Here is an 18912-nt window from a genome sequence, read left to right as displayed (position 1 = left end):
ATTTATTTCATTTATGTGAGATTCTGAGGAAGAGCATAAATTATATCATAGAAATCTGTAGAGGTCAAGGTGCACTGAATCTGTCTTGGCAGAGTATGACTCAGCACTGTAAATATGTATGAAATTACTACTTACTGTTTCTATAAATGACTATATTAAAGATGGTCTTGGTAACATATCAATAAGGGCCTTAAAAATGTCATTCACGTTTCATTTGATCACATCTTACATAAAATTAAGAATCTCACCTTTTTTATTTTTCTCTTTGGTGACTACAGTCATTGACATAGTTGCAGAGGGAGTCACCTCTCCATTGCTAGGAATACGACTAACTTGGAGTGAGCGAAAATTACTCTTTAAAGTATTCTTAATTCCCATATCTCTCTTTTCGCCATCCCTTTTCCTATCTGGGCCCTGTGACGTCCAATAGTCCACCTGGAGTCCCATAACCTCGCCCCCAGAACCTGGAGAGCTAAAAAACAAAATCCACACCATAATTAGATTGAAGTTGGTTACATAATATTCCTACCTTAAAATTTGAATTGTAAATTACAGCACATAATACCATTTAAAAATAAAATCACCATCAAAAGCATATTTGCTTTCAAAAGTGCCAAGAAAATCAAAGAATGTAGTTATAATTTTAAGCATTAATGAGAATGTCAGTACCTAACAAAACTGTGTTATCGTAAGTCTCATTTAAAATCACCAAAAATTACAACTACTAATTATTACTGCAGATAAAATGTAATGTACTTTCTCCATGAAAACATGAGATTGAAACTTCTTGACTACTACAACAAACTACATGGAGTAGGTAACACCATTTTTGGGTGGAGTATTCCTTTAAGGCTCTTAAAATGTGGAATTGATTTCTCTGTCAATATTAGAGGCCTCTTCAGTCTTAGCATTTAAGTCAAGGCTTAAGACTCATTACCACAGGATACTGTATGCTTGTTAGAGCTGTTGTTGTTATTACTTTAAGTTATTAAAGCATTTTTTAATTGGAAATCAAGCCTTTGCTATTTTATTTTCCTTCCCGGTATACCTTGGTGTGGATGCAGCACAGCAGTGAGGAACCCATTTTGAGACCTTCAACACGTTCTGTGGAAATCATTTTCATTGCCTGTGCAAAGATTCACCACAGAGTGTAACAAATTCAGAAAAGCAGAATTTAAAACTAATAAAATAGTCAAAAACTGACAAAGCTAAGAAATTATATTTATATTACATACATATTTTTGTATATATTGCATTTATGCATCCAATAGCTGTTTGGAATATTCAGCCTTCTTTAGAGAAGTTGAGTGAGGTGCTTGAAAAATGTGCTGCCCACTGACTTGGTAGTCTTACTGGGTGGCTTCAATGATCACATCAGAAATGATGGAGATACCTGGAGGAGCTTGACTAGAAGTACAGACCTGCCCGATCTGAACTGGATCAGTGACTTGTTATTGGATTTCTGTGTTAGTCATGGATTGTCCATAATAAATACTATGTTCGAAAACACAGCGACTCATAAGTATACCTAGTACCACAATACCCTGGGATGAAGGTTGCTGATAGACTTGTGGATGTGTAATGCGTCCATTCAACGTTACATGGAAAGCTGATAAAGTACTCGTGAAAAGGCACAATGCTGTGGTGGCCCCCTTATTTAAGAAAGATGACCAGAGGGTGTGTTTCTACATAGGGATCACACTCCGTAGTCTTCCAGGTAGGGCCTATGCCAGAGTGTTGGAAGGGGAGACTCAATTTCATTAAAAATATGGTTTAAATTATATAGTATATTTTTCAAAAAGTTAATTTTAGCACATTTGTGCCAGTCCTGTAAATATCAGATACAAGAATGCACTCTTCATGTTTTAGTGCATCTGGCTGGAAAGCTCCCTTGACAGTGAGATTTTTGTGGAAAAAATCATAAGGCAATTATTTATTTTATTTAAATGTAGCATTAAAAAAACAAGTAATTCATGAAAATGATGACTTGTGTAACAGCAATAACAAACTGGCAAAATAAACAGGTCAAAACAATTTAGGCATTTAATATTTAAGGAGAATAAAAAACTGCATAAATGAATCACAAATGTGTCAGAATTTCAAAAGTTTTTACAAGTACTGCTTGCAGCATTATAGAACAGAGGTTCATAATTTTGATTTCATAATCAATTTGTTATGGTGTACTGAAAAATCTAAAACAAAGCAGACTTAAAAAAAGTTATTCTTTCATTTTTTTGTCTAAGACAAACTCTTGTCTATGTTTTTAACATTGCCAAATTCATTTAAATACTTAGCTATTTATATACATAACAGAACATTCATATGAAGATACCCAAACATACCCAGCTCCAGTAAGTCCAATGGAGACAGAAGGGGATGGAGGTGGTGTGCTAGCTATTTCCTTTCCATAATTACCACCAGACGAAGCAGGGGGGGATGTTAAGAGATTAACATTGCAGATGGCAGCATCATCAGAATCCACTTAAAAAATAAAAAAGCAGCCTATTAAACTGTTTGTTGTATTATTCAACAATTGAATTACACATAATGTGTTTCAAAAAGTAACTGAAAGCACTTGTCAAGACTTACATTGTTTCCCTTGTAAATCACTTGTAACCCTAAATTTATTTTCAAAACTGTTGTACAAAGATCAGTGATGTTTAAGTAATAAGTTGACTGAGATCAGGTTTAAGAAGATGCTCTGTATTACGTTAGACTATTATAACATATATAATAAACAAAATGTGCTTTTACTATAAGCCATCACTTGTTTTACTTATGATAGAATTAATTCAAGGGCAATCATTAAAATTATTCAAAAACGTTTTAATCAAATGAACATTTTTCTCTTCTATAGATGGTTGAACTGGAACAACTCTGGTCTGCTATGTACTTCTTGACTGATGTGGCTACACACTTCCTTTCATATATTCATTTTCTAAGACTACTGTTCCCAGGATAGTGCTGAAGTTTTTGCACACACCCATGCTCACTCATAGAATGATATTTGTGTGCCATCAATTATCTTAACATCTTCAGGATGTGAAAAAAAAATTGAAATACTACACATTGAGAAAAAAGGAGAATCAATCTGTACCATACTGGGAGTTCAACCAATGCAGCTGGAGCTGTGAGTGAGCAGTATTAACCATAGACACACTGAATAATATAGAGATTCAAGATTCAAACGTTTATTCGTAACACACACAATTATACAGGTACAACATGCAGTGAAATGAAAAACTGGTGCACAAACACACAACAGAATACATAATAAAATAACAAAACTAACAACTGGTGCACAAACACACAACAGAATACATAATAAAATAACAAAACTAACTAAATTCAATCGAATTAAATTAAGTTAAAGTAGATTAAAATTAGGTTAAAATCTGAAATCTGAAACAGTTCAAAGTATAAAGTGACTCTGCAGTAAATTACAGTGAGTGTGCCATGAGTTTTAGGTTTGAATGTTTATGGCATGTCAGAGTTCAGGATCCTGATGGCCTGAGGGTAAAAGCTCCTTTGAGTCTTAGGCTGCAAAACTGCTTGTCTGAGTTAAACAAGCTGAACAGTCTGTTGCTGGGGTGGGTAGAGTCCACAATTACTTTCATTGCCCTGGCCCTGCAGGGCTTAGTGTAGATATCCTACAGAGAGGGCAGTGCTGACCTGCAGGGCTTTACAATTTTGAATTGAGTAATTCCCAAACCATGATGTGCAGCTCTGTGTTAGGAGGCTCTCTGTGGTGCCAGTGTAAAAAATTTTCAAAATAGGTGCGGAGGCCTTGAATTTCCTCAGCCGCCTCAGGTGATGAAGGCACTGTCTTGCCTTCCTGACCTGAGTTTGTGTGTGCTGGCTCCATATGAAACACCCACGTATCTGAAGCTGCTCACCCTCTCAACAGGAACTCCATTTATGCTGATGGGGCTGTAGATCCGCAGCTGCTTTTCTACCTCTTCCAGATAGGCCTCCTTGTTATTGTTAGAAATGAAGCCTAAGACCACTGTGTCATCATCAGACTTAACAAAAGTGTATTTTACCTGTGTTTGGCCACACAATTATGTGTGTAAAGGGAATACAGCGGAGAACTCAGTACACAGCCTTGCGGAACTCATGTGTTGACAGTAATGTGTTGAAGAAGCAGTTGCCCGCTCTCACCACCTGAGGCTTGTCCGTTAGAAAATCCAGCACCCAGTCACAAAGGGGGATGTTCTGTCCCAGGTCCTTAGGTTTTGAGGCCAATAAGTGGGGGACAATGGTGTTAAAGGTCGAGCTGTAGTCTATAAAAAATAATCTTACATAATTCCCCTTGTTGCTGTCTACATGTGACAAGGAGGTGTGCAGAATATGGAAGATGGTTGATGTATAAATTTCGATTTTAACAGTTTAGTTGGAAGATGGCAAATTTTCCTTCAATAAATTTTAACACATATTACTGTATTCTAATATATAATCATTACATACTGTAATAGTATTCTTATTATATTTTAGAACAGATGACAAATAGGAAATTAGAACAGCCTTTCAAAATCCCTACAAACACTAGCAATATATATTTTATGAACTTTTTCAAAGATAAAATTAACATAGGGGTAGCAAACTTAGTACTATAAGGTTAAAGCCTGATCATTGGTGCAAAAACCTCAGTTATTTAAACTTCATAACAGAAGAGAAAATCATAAAATTAACTTAAAAATTAGAATTTACTACTCATTCCTTAGACCCAACAAAACCAGTGAAAAGCTTAATCACTGTTCTGGCAACACCCACTCATAACATTATCAGTAAACTTTATTGACCAGCACAGTTCCTAATGCACTAAAAGGGTCAGCTGTCAGATCATTATTAACAAAACCCAATGCTAGACCCAAACATGTTATTATAGATTTAAAGTTGTTTTTTTTTTTTCTAAAAATTACTTACAGCTCTACTTTACTCTCACCTTATCACTACAATTTACTTGAAAAATAAAGTCTTGGACTGACTTTCTCACTGGCCACAGATCATAAAAGAGCACAAACTTGTGTTGTGATTGACAATTGAATATCTTCAGATGTTGGAAATGCCCAGGTTTACAGGCACTGGCCTTGTGTGGTTTAGTCATAATTTATCAAATTAATTCCAGCATGTACAGAAATGTCATTCTGAAGTTACAGATAGTGTCTCTCAGGGATCAGTACTTGGACCATTACTCTTTTTCAATTTACATGCTACTTCTGGTAGATATCACTGAAAAACAACATCTTCTATCACTCATGGGTAGACAATGCCTTTGCTTCAGATCAAATGACATCTCTCCTGCAGTGTCTTTAATTTAATTTAACGAATGTGGATGAATGATAACTACTTGTCTTTGAATGCAGGGAAAAAAAAACTAAATTGGTGGGAATAATGGACATAGCAACAAGGTATTGTCACATCTTAATTCAGTGGGTAAAAATATTATTTTTACTGAAATGGTACATAACATGACATTTTTAAAACACAAATTACACTATATAAAACCATTTTCCCCTGAAGAAAATATGAAAAATAAGATGGGTTCTAAATATTGAGGATACTCTGCAGTAAATTCATGAATTTATTTCTAGTACAATTAATTACTGTGAAACTTTACTCGCATGCTATTCAAATCACTCATTTTATAGCATTTAGTTAATTCAAACTTTTGCTGAATGAATTTTGATTAGAAGTATAAAGTATGATGGCATAACTCTTTTTTAATAAATATTCCAGTAAAAGGCTGATTTCAACATCCTTCTTTTTACATATAAAGTTTTAAAAAAGGCCTTGGCACTACTTACATACTTACACTTATTAAAACATACATATGGGTCAAACTGAACATTATGATCTTAAGATGCTGGTATATTAAGAATCCTAAGTATTAATAAAATAACAGTGGAAGGTTTAGCTTTTAGCTACAGGCCCAAAGCTGTGGAATGATCTGCTCTTTTGTTTAACAAATGCTCCATCGGTCTCAGCAATTTAATCAAGGCTTAGGACTGACTCATTTAGTCTAGATGAGAGTTGCTGATTAGGCATTCTTATTGAATCTGTTTGCAAGTCAATTGCACAAAAATTTAAGCATGACAATAATTGTTGTTACTGACCCTCCTCTGTTCGGTTTCTCTTTGCTTCCACTTGATATCACTGCTGTATTATAAAAGTGCTACTCTTGCAAATTAGAAAAACACCAGAGATACTGGGAGCTTTGGAATTCATGGATAAAAGGATTTACTATTGTATTATAATGCCCAACACAAACTTATATAATACTGTAAAATGCCCAGGAAGTGGTGGAAAGCTAGTTAGACTATGGCACTAAACTGTGACTGCGTCTTACTTAGTCAGTAATTCTGTCCATTATAACTGACTGTTTCCACGGAGAGGTTTGTTTTCTCTAGTTACTTTTTTCCCTCTCCTCTGTTGTCAACTTGCCATATTTCAACTGTACCGGTAATATGAATAGACTTAACATTGCCATTCTTTGTTCACGATAATGAATATGAAATTGCTGCTTTTCCTATCTAAATTTGTATTTATGTATTTTCATCATGTAACATCTATTATAGTTATGGGTTTGATACTGTGCGCTCAGCCTATATTCAATGAAGAGCGCTGTACAAAAATAAATTGACTTGTCTTGACTGTACACTGCACTAATTAGATTTCTTCTTGTCCTTCCAAAAGACATTCGTCATTTAGTCAGACAGTACAGATCTCAGAATCAAGTACTAGGATTATTAGTTTAGTGTATCCTTTTACATTTAACATTGTGTTCCCAGTAAAATCTTTGTTTAAAAAAAAAAAAAAAAAAGGAACTTTATTTTTCTGCATACACAATTCAATAATTATGCTAAAGGTATATAGCAAAACCTACCAGAAGTGCCGAGATTATGCTCCACAATTCCCACTTTTACAACCTAAAAAAAAAAAACCTTCATTAGTAGCTTACACATAACTAAATTAAAAATGTACACCTTGATAAATTATTTATTTGTATTAATGTAGCTGGAGCTTCAATCCAAAGCAACTTAGCACAATATAATGTTGTTTTTATTTCTACTAATTTAGTGCTGGCTAGGTAAATAAATTACTCATTGTTCCAAATTAGTAGGGCAATTAACTAACAACCCTGTGACTTCAAGTGCAGTGTCTAAGCTTGGTGGCCACATTTCCATGAACCTCCATCAAATAATAATTAAGTAATGCAATATGCACTATGGTGGGTGTTTTATATTGGAAAGTAATGGTCTTCAGTACAAATGAAAAAGGTTTCTGTGTAGAAGTGCAAAAGACAGCTAAGTCTAAAATATCAAAATGTAGACAGAGACAATTTATATATACTGTATACAGTATATAAAAATAAAAACAATGTCACTGAATCAGAATTGTTAATAAAAACAGGATTTGACTTGTACAGTTAAAAACTACAAGAAGCCTAGAACAGATCACTAAAGAAAAAAACAGATTTATTTTAAAGATGCTCCTACCCCGATAAAAGGTATGAATTTCTGACATGAGTCTTCATCAGGGCTAAAAAAAAAAATACACAAAACAAAAAAAACACTCCTTTAGATAAATCTGCAAAAACAAAGTACGTCTTCCTTCTTTTTAAGAAAACCCACAGTCAGTAAACATTGAGGCTGGGGTGAGTGTGGGTACTTCAAAGCAGGCTATCAGAGTTTATCACTTTATGAACCAAATCTATAAAGACAGATTCACTAACATTAACAATGGAATGAACAACATAGTAATCTTTAGAACAAGTGATAAAAAGCAAACATCAGTGGAGTGGTTTGGGACTCACGTGACAGGTTTTACAAGACTTGCTGAAGGGTTTAAAACACATTTGACCCATAATGCAAATTTAACAGAAAGCATGTAAAATGACAGGTATGCAACCACCACAGAAATTTAAATTTGCATTTTTTAAATAAAAAAAAATGGAAAAAGATAAATTAAGCAATACAATGTGAAATTACAAATTATGTTAGTTCTATAGGAAATGAAGGAATTTTCAATTGTTATATGCTTACATTTTCTAATATTTAGTCATGTTTCTAAATTACTTTATAATTTTATTTCTCAAAACAAGGGCTAAGGGATTACTCAAATAGAAAGGCTTTAATTTGAAGATTAGAAAAACTGACAAGAACAGACCGTTCAGCCCTACAGGCTTGTCCATCTTATTTACCTAAATTTTCCAAAATAACACCACTTTGAGATCTGAAGGTCCCTAAACCCTTATTCTCCACCACACTAATTGATAATTGATTCCATGTCCCTGTGGTTCATTGCATAAATAAAAACTTTCTAATATTTCTGCAAGATCTGCTTTTAACAATTTGCCAACTGTGTCCCATGTTCTTGTTGTAAAATGTATTTTAATGTAACAACTGAGATCTCTTGTACCACTTCTTTTTATAATTTTAAGCACTTCAATCATGTCCCCTCTTAATATCAGGTGGCTTAAACTGAATAAGTTGAATTCCTTCAATAGCTCATACCTCTTAGACCTGGGTTCAGCCTAGTTGCTCTTTTCTGTACTTACTCTAGCGCTGTTATGTCTTTTTTGTAATATGAAGAGCAAAACTGCACACAGTACTCTAGGTGAGGCCTCACTAGTGTGTTATAAAGCTTAAGCACAACCTCCCTTGACTTGTACCCAAGACATTGCAATATTGAACCTAATATCCAGCTAGACTTCTTAGTAGCTTCTGTACACTGCCTGGATATTAATGGTGATACTGAAAGTCCACTATGACTCCCAAATCCTTCACATAAATGGTACTTTCAAGTTTCAGACCTTCTATTGTGTATTCAAATTTAACATTTTTACTTCCTATGTGTAATACCTTACCTTTACTTACATTAAATTTCATCTGTCCTATATCTGCCTCAGCTTTTATGCTATTCAAGTCCTTCTGTAAAAATTGAACTAATTCTACATTATCTGCCTTTCCTGCTAGTTTGGTGTCATCTAAAAAACGTAAACAGCATATTGATTATATTCTTGTCCAGATCATTTTATGTATTTTAAAAAGAGCAGTGGCACGGGCACTGATCCCGGAAGGACACCACTTTGAACCTCATCTAATTCTGAAAAAGTTCCCCTCACCATAACTTTTTGCTTCCTGTATTCGAAACAATTTTGTGCCCACTTACAGACCGTGTCCTGTATTTCCATTTTAGTTTTATCATTATCCTTTCATATGGTACGTTATCAAAAGCCTTCTACAAATCAAGATAAAGAATATCAGATGCTCCTTTCATGATATGCTTTTGTTGCTTCCTCATAGAAATATAGCATATTAGTGAAACATGCCCTTCCTTTTCTGAACCCATGCTCTCTGTTTGCTAATACTCCTCTTCTAGATGTGTGCTGTTACTTTTTTCCTTATTAAATTGCTTCCATTAATTTATCTGTGATATGTGTTAAGCATATTAGCCTATAGTTACTTGGATCAGCCTAATCACTTATTAAATACAACAGGATAATATTTGCTGGCCTCCAGTCTTTACTAAGTTTCTAAAACAAAGGTTTTTGAGAATAATGTGACGCTTGCCTTTGCATCTAAGTTGTTGGAAGAGAGAGAGAAAAAAATGTCAAAAACCCTTCTAAAAGGAAAAATATCTATCCTTTGTGGTGACCAAAAATGAAACGCCATCCATCCATTTTCAAGCAAAATAAACAAGCTTAATCTTTGCAGGATTGCAGGGAAGCTGTTGCATATCCCAACAAGCATTAGGACCAAGGCAGGAATAACCCCTGGACAGGGCGGCAGTCCAGAAAATGAGGTTTTAGGAGCAAACGCTGTATTTCAATCAAGTTTCACACACTGAAGGGCTGTAGCGTGCCGCTCACTATGATCCACCAATTGGGATGACGTCAGCTCACTGGACACGCTCTGCACGTCAGCAAAGCAAAGCTCCAATCATTAATTATGTATGATTATCTATTACAAAAAAAATATTCTGATAAAAATTCTTATCAGCAGACTGCTATGGTTTTAATATCCCAAAAAAGCTGAATTGGCAAAACATAATGGCAAAAACACATTTAATCTGCCAGTGCCTAAAAAAAGTAGAGTTTCATTATGTAAAAAGAAGGCTAAACATGATTTCTATCTACTGACAACAATGCAGTTTAGTGGAGAGTTTTTTATTTGTTTTAAACATCAGTAAAATTCTAGTACTGCTGGTATCTTTACAGTTATTCTGTTGCTTTTTTGGAAGTTACTTCCTAAAAATATAACTGCTTTAAAATTTACTTAAACTAAACTCTTAAAATTACCCATTATAAAGATATTAAAATGTTATTGTAACATTTCAAGCATGTATGTGATCGCAATAAGTAGATCACTTTTTAAATATGTTGTTTTACTTAAGCTGTGGTCTGAAGAATCAGATATTCATTTTTGTTATCATCCCCAATAAGGTAAAATAGTCTGTTCCTCTAAAAAAAAAACCTTCTTATCCTGTTTTGTGGTAAAAGACAATACAAAAGACTGGCTTATACAATTTACAGTAATATGCACTCACAAGAGTGTTCAGCAATTATAAATAAAACCACAACAAATGAAAAAAGTCCTGATTGTTGTATTTGTACATGTTGACTAGTGAAAAGGTCTTCCACATTAGCTCAGTGTCAATAACCAAGTTATACCAACTAAAGCATCTAAAAATAAAACCATCCAAGCCTACTCATGTCAGCTCTGATCATGCTATATAGATTAGATAGCTCCACTTAATGTCGTCCACTATATTTTCTGCCATAACTCGACTGAAGTAGCTTGAAAACACAAGCACACACTCCTCCAAACTAGTGATTTAATGCATGTACACAGTGTGATCAAATGTTACATGTTGGAGTAGTGTTTGTATACGTTCCTTTTCAGGGTTATCAGAGCTAAAGGTAAACTCTCTTATTACAGTTTTGTGCAATTTGTACAAACAAACAAAGGCTTGAAGTGAATATCAATTTTCACTTTTCCTAGAACATTTTCTAGACTACTATGGCACCTTCTAATTAGACAATTTTGAGAAGCATCTTTAACATTTTACTATTTCTGCACATTAAGTCAATAAAGAAACAATATTTTTATTAACAGATTCAAACACCAAAATAAGTTCAGTTTCGGTGTAGAAATTGATAGACACTTAATCACTCACAAGGCAAAAGGCGGGGATTAAGTGGAATGGCTATTCAACATGTATGCCTGGCGACTTAAATTTGATCTAATAAAATATTTTTAGAATGACATAATGTATTTTAAGGTAGACTTAAAGATTTTTCATGCAAACCAGCTTATTTTATTTATTTAGTTTTTTTTTGTTGCAAAGAGCTGATTAAATTTTTGGGTGTCAATGGCAAAATTTCACTTTAAACTCTAACTCTATCACTCTTAACAAAGTGAGTCTGAAAATGTGAGGAAGGGGTGGCATATCTGTTCAATAACTGAATATTCCAGGAAAAAAATAAAAATCTTTAGTACATTTTATAACTTCCTAATCAAAAGTTTATTTGACCTTGGCTTCAACTAGACTGATGGCAAAACGCTGCACCATGTGTGTTCAACTACCCATAAGCCATCTCGAAAGCGTATCAGCTTCTACCCATTGCAGTTATTGTGTAATTTTCAAATTGCCTTTACGTTTTGATTTACTCTTGTATAATCCCTTAACCAACATGGTCCGTAAAATCACTGACTTGTTTATATGCTGAAAATTTTCAAACTGATTTGTTATTATTTGACCGTTTTAACTATTGTTTTTGTAATTTTATTTTTTTCTCCTCTCTCCCTATTTTCTCATTTTTTGAGGATGACTTGCTTGAAAAAGACTAGTGTGGTGTAAATAGGTTACACTTTCTTTGGAAAGCTGTATTTAAACATTTATTTTTACACTAAAATACTCAACATTTTGCACTGTCTTATCAAATTATAACTGGGATCAAATAAATTAACACACATCAGTTATTAAATATATTAAAAGATTACTTCAAAATAATTGTAGAAAACAAATTGTAAGTATAAGCACTTTCACACAACAAAAGCGAATCACTCACATTATTAAACTAAGAAGAAACTCATGGATCCAAAAATTATGAAAAAGTGAATTATAGTGAAAGAGAAACAAAGGGGTTAAAGGTGATAAACTCAAACTGTGGAAAAACACAAGGAAGAAAAAAAAAAAACACAGTCAGATACCTGATATAAAAATCAAAATATAAACTTCTCTTCCTTGAATGCAAACAAAAGAAAAAAAGAAAGGTGTATATTTCTGTTATGAACAGATTAAAAGAGAAAGTCTTCTGTTGAAAACAAAAATATCTTGCATCTATTACATTAAAAAATACATTTAAATAAAGAAGCACAACTTATTTTAAAATAGTGTACAGACCGTTCATATCTCAGCACTTTCAACATTTAGTAATGAAACTAAATGCCTTTGTTGTTTTTATAATAAAATGTATTATAATTTTGTTAAAAAAATCTCACTTTTTCCCTACAGAGTTATTATACTTTGTTACTTTACTTTTTGATGTGTTAATTTCTTGATATGAATTAAAATAATTGCCTTTTTATGTAGAGCATAAAAAGGTTTAACATGGTTTCTCTGTTTTGTGTTGTTCTACAACTGTGAATAATTTCCTAAAAAATTCTTAAATGAATATCCATATAGCTTTGGCAATTTGATAACAAAATAAGGGTTTTAAAACTCTGTAGTATGAGGGGTTTCTACTGTCAATAGAACCACTACTGTACAGTCATCTGAAACAGCACTAAAATAAAACAGAACTAAGCATTTGAAAGCTTTGAGTCTTACCACAGTTTATTAGTTTCATATTTTGATTTATGAATCTAACCTCATATAAACACAAATTGAACTTTAAATTTTGACAACCCTATCACATTTACTATTCTCAAATAACTTGTAAATATTGTATAATTTCTAGTATATTGCTTGCTTCATCCCTCGCTTTAAATACTACCGCTGCTTTAACATATTTAATATTACCCCTCTGCCAGTAAATGTTTTCACTGAATCTGAATGGTACACAATAATAATCAAAAATGCATCTATGGATCAATATAGTACACCCCTTACCTCTTTTGCTTGTAGGTAAGCATGGCCTCAGATATTGGGAACTGATGAGACATGGTTGCTCCAGCTATATACTGATTGACACGTGCTGCTACATCAATGTTTTCTATAGAAACACAAAAATATTTTCTATATTAATGTAAAAAATGTGTGTGATGTTAACCCATATAACTAAATACAGTAGGTGCACAGTGGAGTTCTTCCTCACTGGCTGCCTGACATCCTGAGATGGCATGGTCTTGGTTCAAGATTGTAAACTGCACTGCAGAGGGTGGTGAAGGCAGCACAGAATATTATTGGCACCCAATTGCTTTCTGTTCAGGACTAACATACCACCTGTTGCCTCAGAAAGACAAACAGTATTATTAAAGATACCAGCCATCCTGCACAGTTGCCTTTTTCACTCTTCCCTTCTGGCAAGTAGTGCAGGACCATTCATACTTGCAGCAGTAGACTGTAAGGTCATAAGGCTAATGACCAAGCAATCTTAGTAGTAAATATTGTATATGTTCTTGCATATATATACTGTATAATGTGCATATACATTGTGATGGAAGGACCAGGAGAGAGGGCATATTCAAGGCAATACCTCACCCGGAACACTAGAGGGCACAGAAGGTCAACCCTGCTCGGTCCCGTGGCCACTGCCAGGTGGCGTATGGACAGTTGCTGAGCCCTGGGTTGCAGTCCTTCCACCACACCCAGAAGTGCTGACAGAAGACGGTCTTGGAACACTTCCGGGTACCCTATAAAAGGGGCTGCCTCACTCCATTCGAGGAGCCAAAGTCGGGAGGAAGTGGACGAAGCTTGCTGGGAGAGGAGTGGAGGCAGCATAGAAAGAGAGAAGGAAGAATGGACTGTGTTTGCTTTTGGTGCTTTGTGTACTGTGCTCTGTAGTGGGGAGTGAACAAAAAGTGCTGCCCCTCTTGAAATAAACGGGTGTGCTGGACAGAACTTGTGTCTCGCGTCTGTCTGTGTTGGGCAGGGTGGCTGGTCCACAACATACATACACGACTGACCCCACCTCCCCACATACACATATGTTTGATGCATTCTATGTATGCTGTTAATTTTTTCTGTCTTTTGTTGATAGAGTTTTACTGTCAATATTATGAGGAGATATGCAAGTAAGATTTTATTGTATTGTACTATAAACACAGAACAAACTTGAGCTTGCACTTTAGTGTATAAAGGGTTTGTGTGACTGGATCATTTACTACTATACAACTTGGAATATTAGCAGTAAAAAATTACAAGAGTTACTGTATTGAATATAAAATTTTTTTGTTAGAAATGTACTTTTAATGAAACCTATTTAAGTCTGTACTTTCTCACTACACACCCTGTCTTGTTTCCCCCAAATGAGATTAAAATCCAACAAATTTGTAAAACTAGTTAATTGATCAACTTGTGCTTACACAAGTGCTTCACAGGAAGATCTCAAACCATATCTTGTTATAAAATGTTAAGAGTTATGCAAGATCCTAAAATGATCAATGACAATAAAAAAAATCAAGGCACCAGATATCATATTCTGTTTTACTCAATTAAATTCCTGGCATGATTCAAAAGACAAAACCCTGCAATTTTATTTGCCAAAGACATTATCTTACCAGTAGCTGGTGGTTCTGTTCTACTGAAAACTTCTCTCCAGGATGAATCCATAAAGATATTACTGAACTTGCTGTCAAATGAAGACAAGTATTTTGCTAAAGGGTGGGAGCCTGAAAAAGAGTAACAGCAAAGTTTAATTGGCTGGGCTCCCAGAACAAGGCATCATTTGTCTCACTTCCATAAAATGTAACAAAAGATCTCAGTGGAATCTGACTCATATTTTATTGTACGTGTAACGTAGAAAAATACAAAAAGAGAAATATGGAAATGTAATTACTGTGCAGGGGGGGAAAACACCTAATGAAATTAATATGAATGAGGCATGCACAAACAACCCATTGCTTTTGTACACCTTCCTTTTCCTTCACCTCTCTTTCAAACAAAACTCGATCAAGGCATCATTGTCTTGGAAAATATCCCCGGATATTACAAAAAAAGGTGTTAAGTTATTGAATTTTTAAGCATGTACAGAAGGTTCCTGTTCCTTTAGTGCACTTTCATCTGAAGACACTATATACTGCATAACTAAAGGTTTTCATCACACACTTGTGTAGTGTTACAGTGTTACTAATTCATACTTATATTCAAACATTACTATTATAATTTGGTGAACCACTGATTTAATAGACGGATATTGGGAACAAGGTAAATATTATTTGGATATCTTTTAAATCAAGTTTTTTTGTAATGACTACAATATATAGTATTTACATATTATAATATTCATTTATAACACTACATTAATTATTTAAACATTTCAGTACAGTAAAATATTAAAACAGCATCAGTACTGTATTCCAAATAATAATTATTCAATGTAAACTAATGACATGTATATACATATTGAGGATATAAAAAGTATTCACCTTTCTATAATATTTTTAAATTTATAGTGCATTATTCATCTGTTATCCTGTGTAGCAGACATTAGAGACACACCTAGAATACTGCTTAATGCCGTCCATCCCACCAGTGGAGCACTGTAATTGCTTTAGATGTGCAACCCGCTTCATCATACAGTATACTTCGTCAGATGTAACCCGCTCATCTAGATACTTACAGCTTTGAAGGTCACCCTCTTCTCGAAACATTCATAGTTTACGTACTACACGTTCTCCATTTCCTCAACTTTACTATGCTTTGAGGATTTCAAATGCCATGCACATTTTTTACTGCATTCCACTGACTGATTAATAAAATTGCTTTAACGTTTTTTACTTCAAGATCTGGGCTACCTTATGAAATACGTGTCATTTCAGGCAGAGTTTGTATTTAACACGATCTCGCATGAAACACTTTAATTCTGTAAAGTGGATGTCATTCAGCTAATTATATGACTTCTAATGTTAGCTGTTTGCACAATGGCCTATTAAGGGACACATCTGCAGAATAAATAAGGGCAAACTTTAACAGAACATTCACATTAAAACTGACCAAGAAGTTTCATGTTTCTTAGTGTATAGTGAAATGCAAACTGTATCTCTCATTAAAATTAGGAAAATGTTGAATTATATATAAATCAGTTAGCACTGTAGCACCAGTCTTCAGCAAAGGGTCCAGAATATACAGATCAGACATCACAACTATGACGTTCATGATGGGACATGTAGTCCAAGGTTGATAGCAGGTATAGTTATGAGCATACATTTTTTTCAAAAATCATGGTTGTTATAGATAATTCATCAACAGCACTGAAATGCAATACAAATTGACTAGGATAAGATCAGGCAGACTACTACTCTCAGCCACACCCCTCCAGGAATCTTAGTTATTTCCCACAAGACACTTATGTTCCCAAGCAAAAAGAAAACACTATGCAGCAAGATTATTTTAAAAATAGTTTTTAGCTCTATATTATATTCACATGCAGTTTAATTTTTAGTTTAATTTCAGATTAGTTATATGAAATTTTGACCACTTCTATTTTGGTGTTTATTTTTGGAGACTTGACTCATTATATGTGCAGTAAATACTGGCATCCAGGAAGCATCCTAATCAGATGCCTGAACCACCTCAACTGGCTCCTTTTGATGCGGAAGAGCAGCAGCTCTACTTTGAACTCCTCCCAAATGTCTGCACTCTTCAACCTTTCTCTAAGAAAGAGAAGAGACACCTCCGTGAAGGAAGCTCATTTCCACAGCTTGTGTCTGCAATCTAGTTCTTTCAGTCACTACGCAAATCCTGTGGTCATAGGTGGGAGTAGGAACATAAATCATCAAGTAAATTAAGAACATTTTTTACTTAGTATTTGACTTGCCTCATTTTTTTTTATTTAGTCTTTGGTTTAGCTTAAAAATGGCTATTCAATGAAGATTACAAAATCCACAGTGTTGTCTATCCTACACAACAAAGAGATTTTAGAAACAAGCATACAGTATATGCCCATAAAAGACCCAGTAAGGCTTTTTGCTCCAGTTATCCACACAGAGTTATTTTATGAATGTTTTATAAAATGTGTGCCACTTGTTTTGCAGGCTTTACTTTGGCAACATTTCAGATCATATACTTTGCAGCACATTTAAGAAGGTAAGTAATTCATGCAACCTCCTAGACATTCAAATAGTACCCATGCCAGTTCACTTTCTTTCTATTTATGTTCAACTGAGTGAGGTGACAGGAGAGCAGCCAGGTTAAAGTTTGTTGACAAATGTAACCTGTCATTCTATCTTCTTTGGTTGGTTTGTGTTTTTTTAGCTTGTCATGGTCCTCAACGTCTTTGGCCTCTTTAAGAAAGTAGTTTAAATTCATTGAGTTCTTTTCCCTTGGGTTCCACACACCACACCGCTGGATCACCCACTACCCAATTACTCTACATTAGGTAAGAATATTAATGAATAAGTAACAAAGAAAAAAATCTATGTAATCTTGTAAAACAGATATGTAATTAGTAAAAGGGTCGTTATACACAAAATCATAAAGTCTTTAAAGATTATTCTGGTAATAAGGACAGCTGGGTGAGAGTACAGAAAAAAAAGGGGTTTCTAAGGCCAAAAGACCACGCAGCTCCCAATGGGTATTCTACCTAACATAAATGTTCTTAAGTCATTCCTCATTGTTTCCAGGCTTCGTCCATGAGGATTTGATGATTTGAGGTGGCCAGTTGGGACAACCACCTACTTAATATTATGCAATATAACTATTTATATTTAACAATCTTAAACGTTTATACATTACAGCACAAACTTTAACATGTACTTACTAAAGTGACAGGCTTATTTTACCTATCAATTTCATTCATTTATCCATTCAACCATTCATGAAGCTGAACAGATGTACTGAATGTTCATCGACTGAAAGCATGGGTAATGTAACCACATGCCTTTATTTAATAGAGTGTAACATATGGATACATTTTTAAAATCATATTTTGCTGCTATAACTCACAATTCTGCATTTGCATCAGTATCTAAAAGGAAAATCACATTATATGACTCACAAAAATGACTACCCATGAGAAGTAGAATTCATTTTTGAAATAATTAACATTTTCCCTTCCTTTCAATCATAATCCCATCCACCACAGCCTAACCCAAAAGCCTCAGGCATGATGCAGAAATCAAACCTAGACACAAAAACTGAGAAAACTCTACCCAGAAATATCACATTTTTTTCCCAGATGAGATATGGTTATTTTAGTTTAACACATCTGTATTACACTGAACAAATACTAGTGCAATAATGTTCACTTTACTTGAAAATAAATTATCACCGTCAAGAAGTTTAATTAATTTAGTTATTACCACAGAACTAACACAAATATAAAACATTCTTAAGAAGTGGACCACACATTCAATTCTAGGAAGCACCTGATAGACTTACCAAATGGAATGATGAGGAATCGAATATAATTTAACCAGTCTGGTGTTTTGCTTGCTAACTGTTCCACAAAAGATCTCAGAATGGTACTAAGGTAACACTGGTCTCCGGCAACTGCCACTTTTATTGTAGGGGGCATCTGGGAGTTGCAATTACAGCTGTAATGGTAATTTAACAGAAAAAAAAGATTAAAAACATCCATCCATCCATTTTCCAACCTGCTGAATCCGAACACAGGGTCACGGGGGTCTGCTGGAGCCAGTCCCAGCCAACACAGGGCACAAGGCAGGAAACAATCCTGGGCAGGGTGCCAACCCACCGCAGGACACAGATTAAAAACATAGTTTTACATTTTATATTTACTAC

At 34.4% G+C, this 18912-nt stretch overlaps 1 protein-coding gene across 3 annotated transcripts in view; it reads right to left on the bottom strand.

The window, feature by feature from the left end:
* The window catches only part of LOC114665554 (phosphofurin acidic cluster sorting protein 1-like), a 177791-nt gene that overhangs the window by 8730 nt on the left and 150149 nt on the right, over positions 1 to 18912 (bottom strand). For 2 of the 3 annotated variants that reach the window (XM_051919198.1, XM_051919197.1), the window contains 8 exons: positions 18550 to 18704; positions 14730 to 14840; positions 13120 to 13222; positions 12219 to 12251; positions 7500 to 7542; positions 6887 to 6929; positions 2343 to 2481; positions 249 to 472 (listed from right to left, as the gene is read on the bottom strand). In XM_051919198.1, coding sequence (XP_051775158.1) covers positions 249 to 472; positions 2343 to 2481; positions 6887 to 6929; positions 7500 to 7542; positions 12219 to 12251; positions 13120 to 13222; positions 14730 to 14840; positions 18550 to 18704 — 851 coding nt within the window. The remainder of the gene's footprint in view (positions 1 to 248; positions 473 to 2342; positions 2482 to 6886; positions 6930 to 7499; positions 7543 to 12218; positions 12252 to 13119; positions 13223 to 14729; positions 14841 to 18549; positions 18705 to 18912) is intronic. The other variant, XM_028820130.2, reaches the window with a different exon arrangement.

The sequence above is a fragment of the Erpetoichthys calabaricus genome, chromosome 15 (assembly GCF_900747795.2).
Source record: "Erpetoichthys calabaricus chromosome 15, fErpCal1.3, whole genome shotgun sequence".
NCBI lineage: Eukaryota > Metazoa > Chordata > Cladistia > Polypteriformes > Polypteridae > Erpetoichthys > Erpetoichthys calabaricus.
This window is presented reverse-complemented; position numbering and strand designations above follow the sequence as displayed.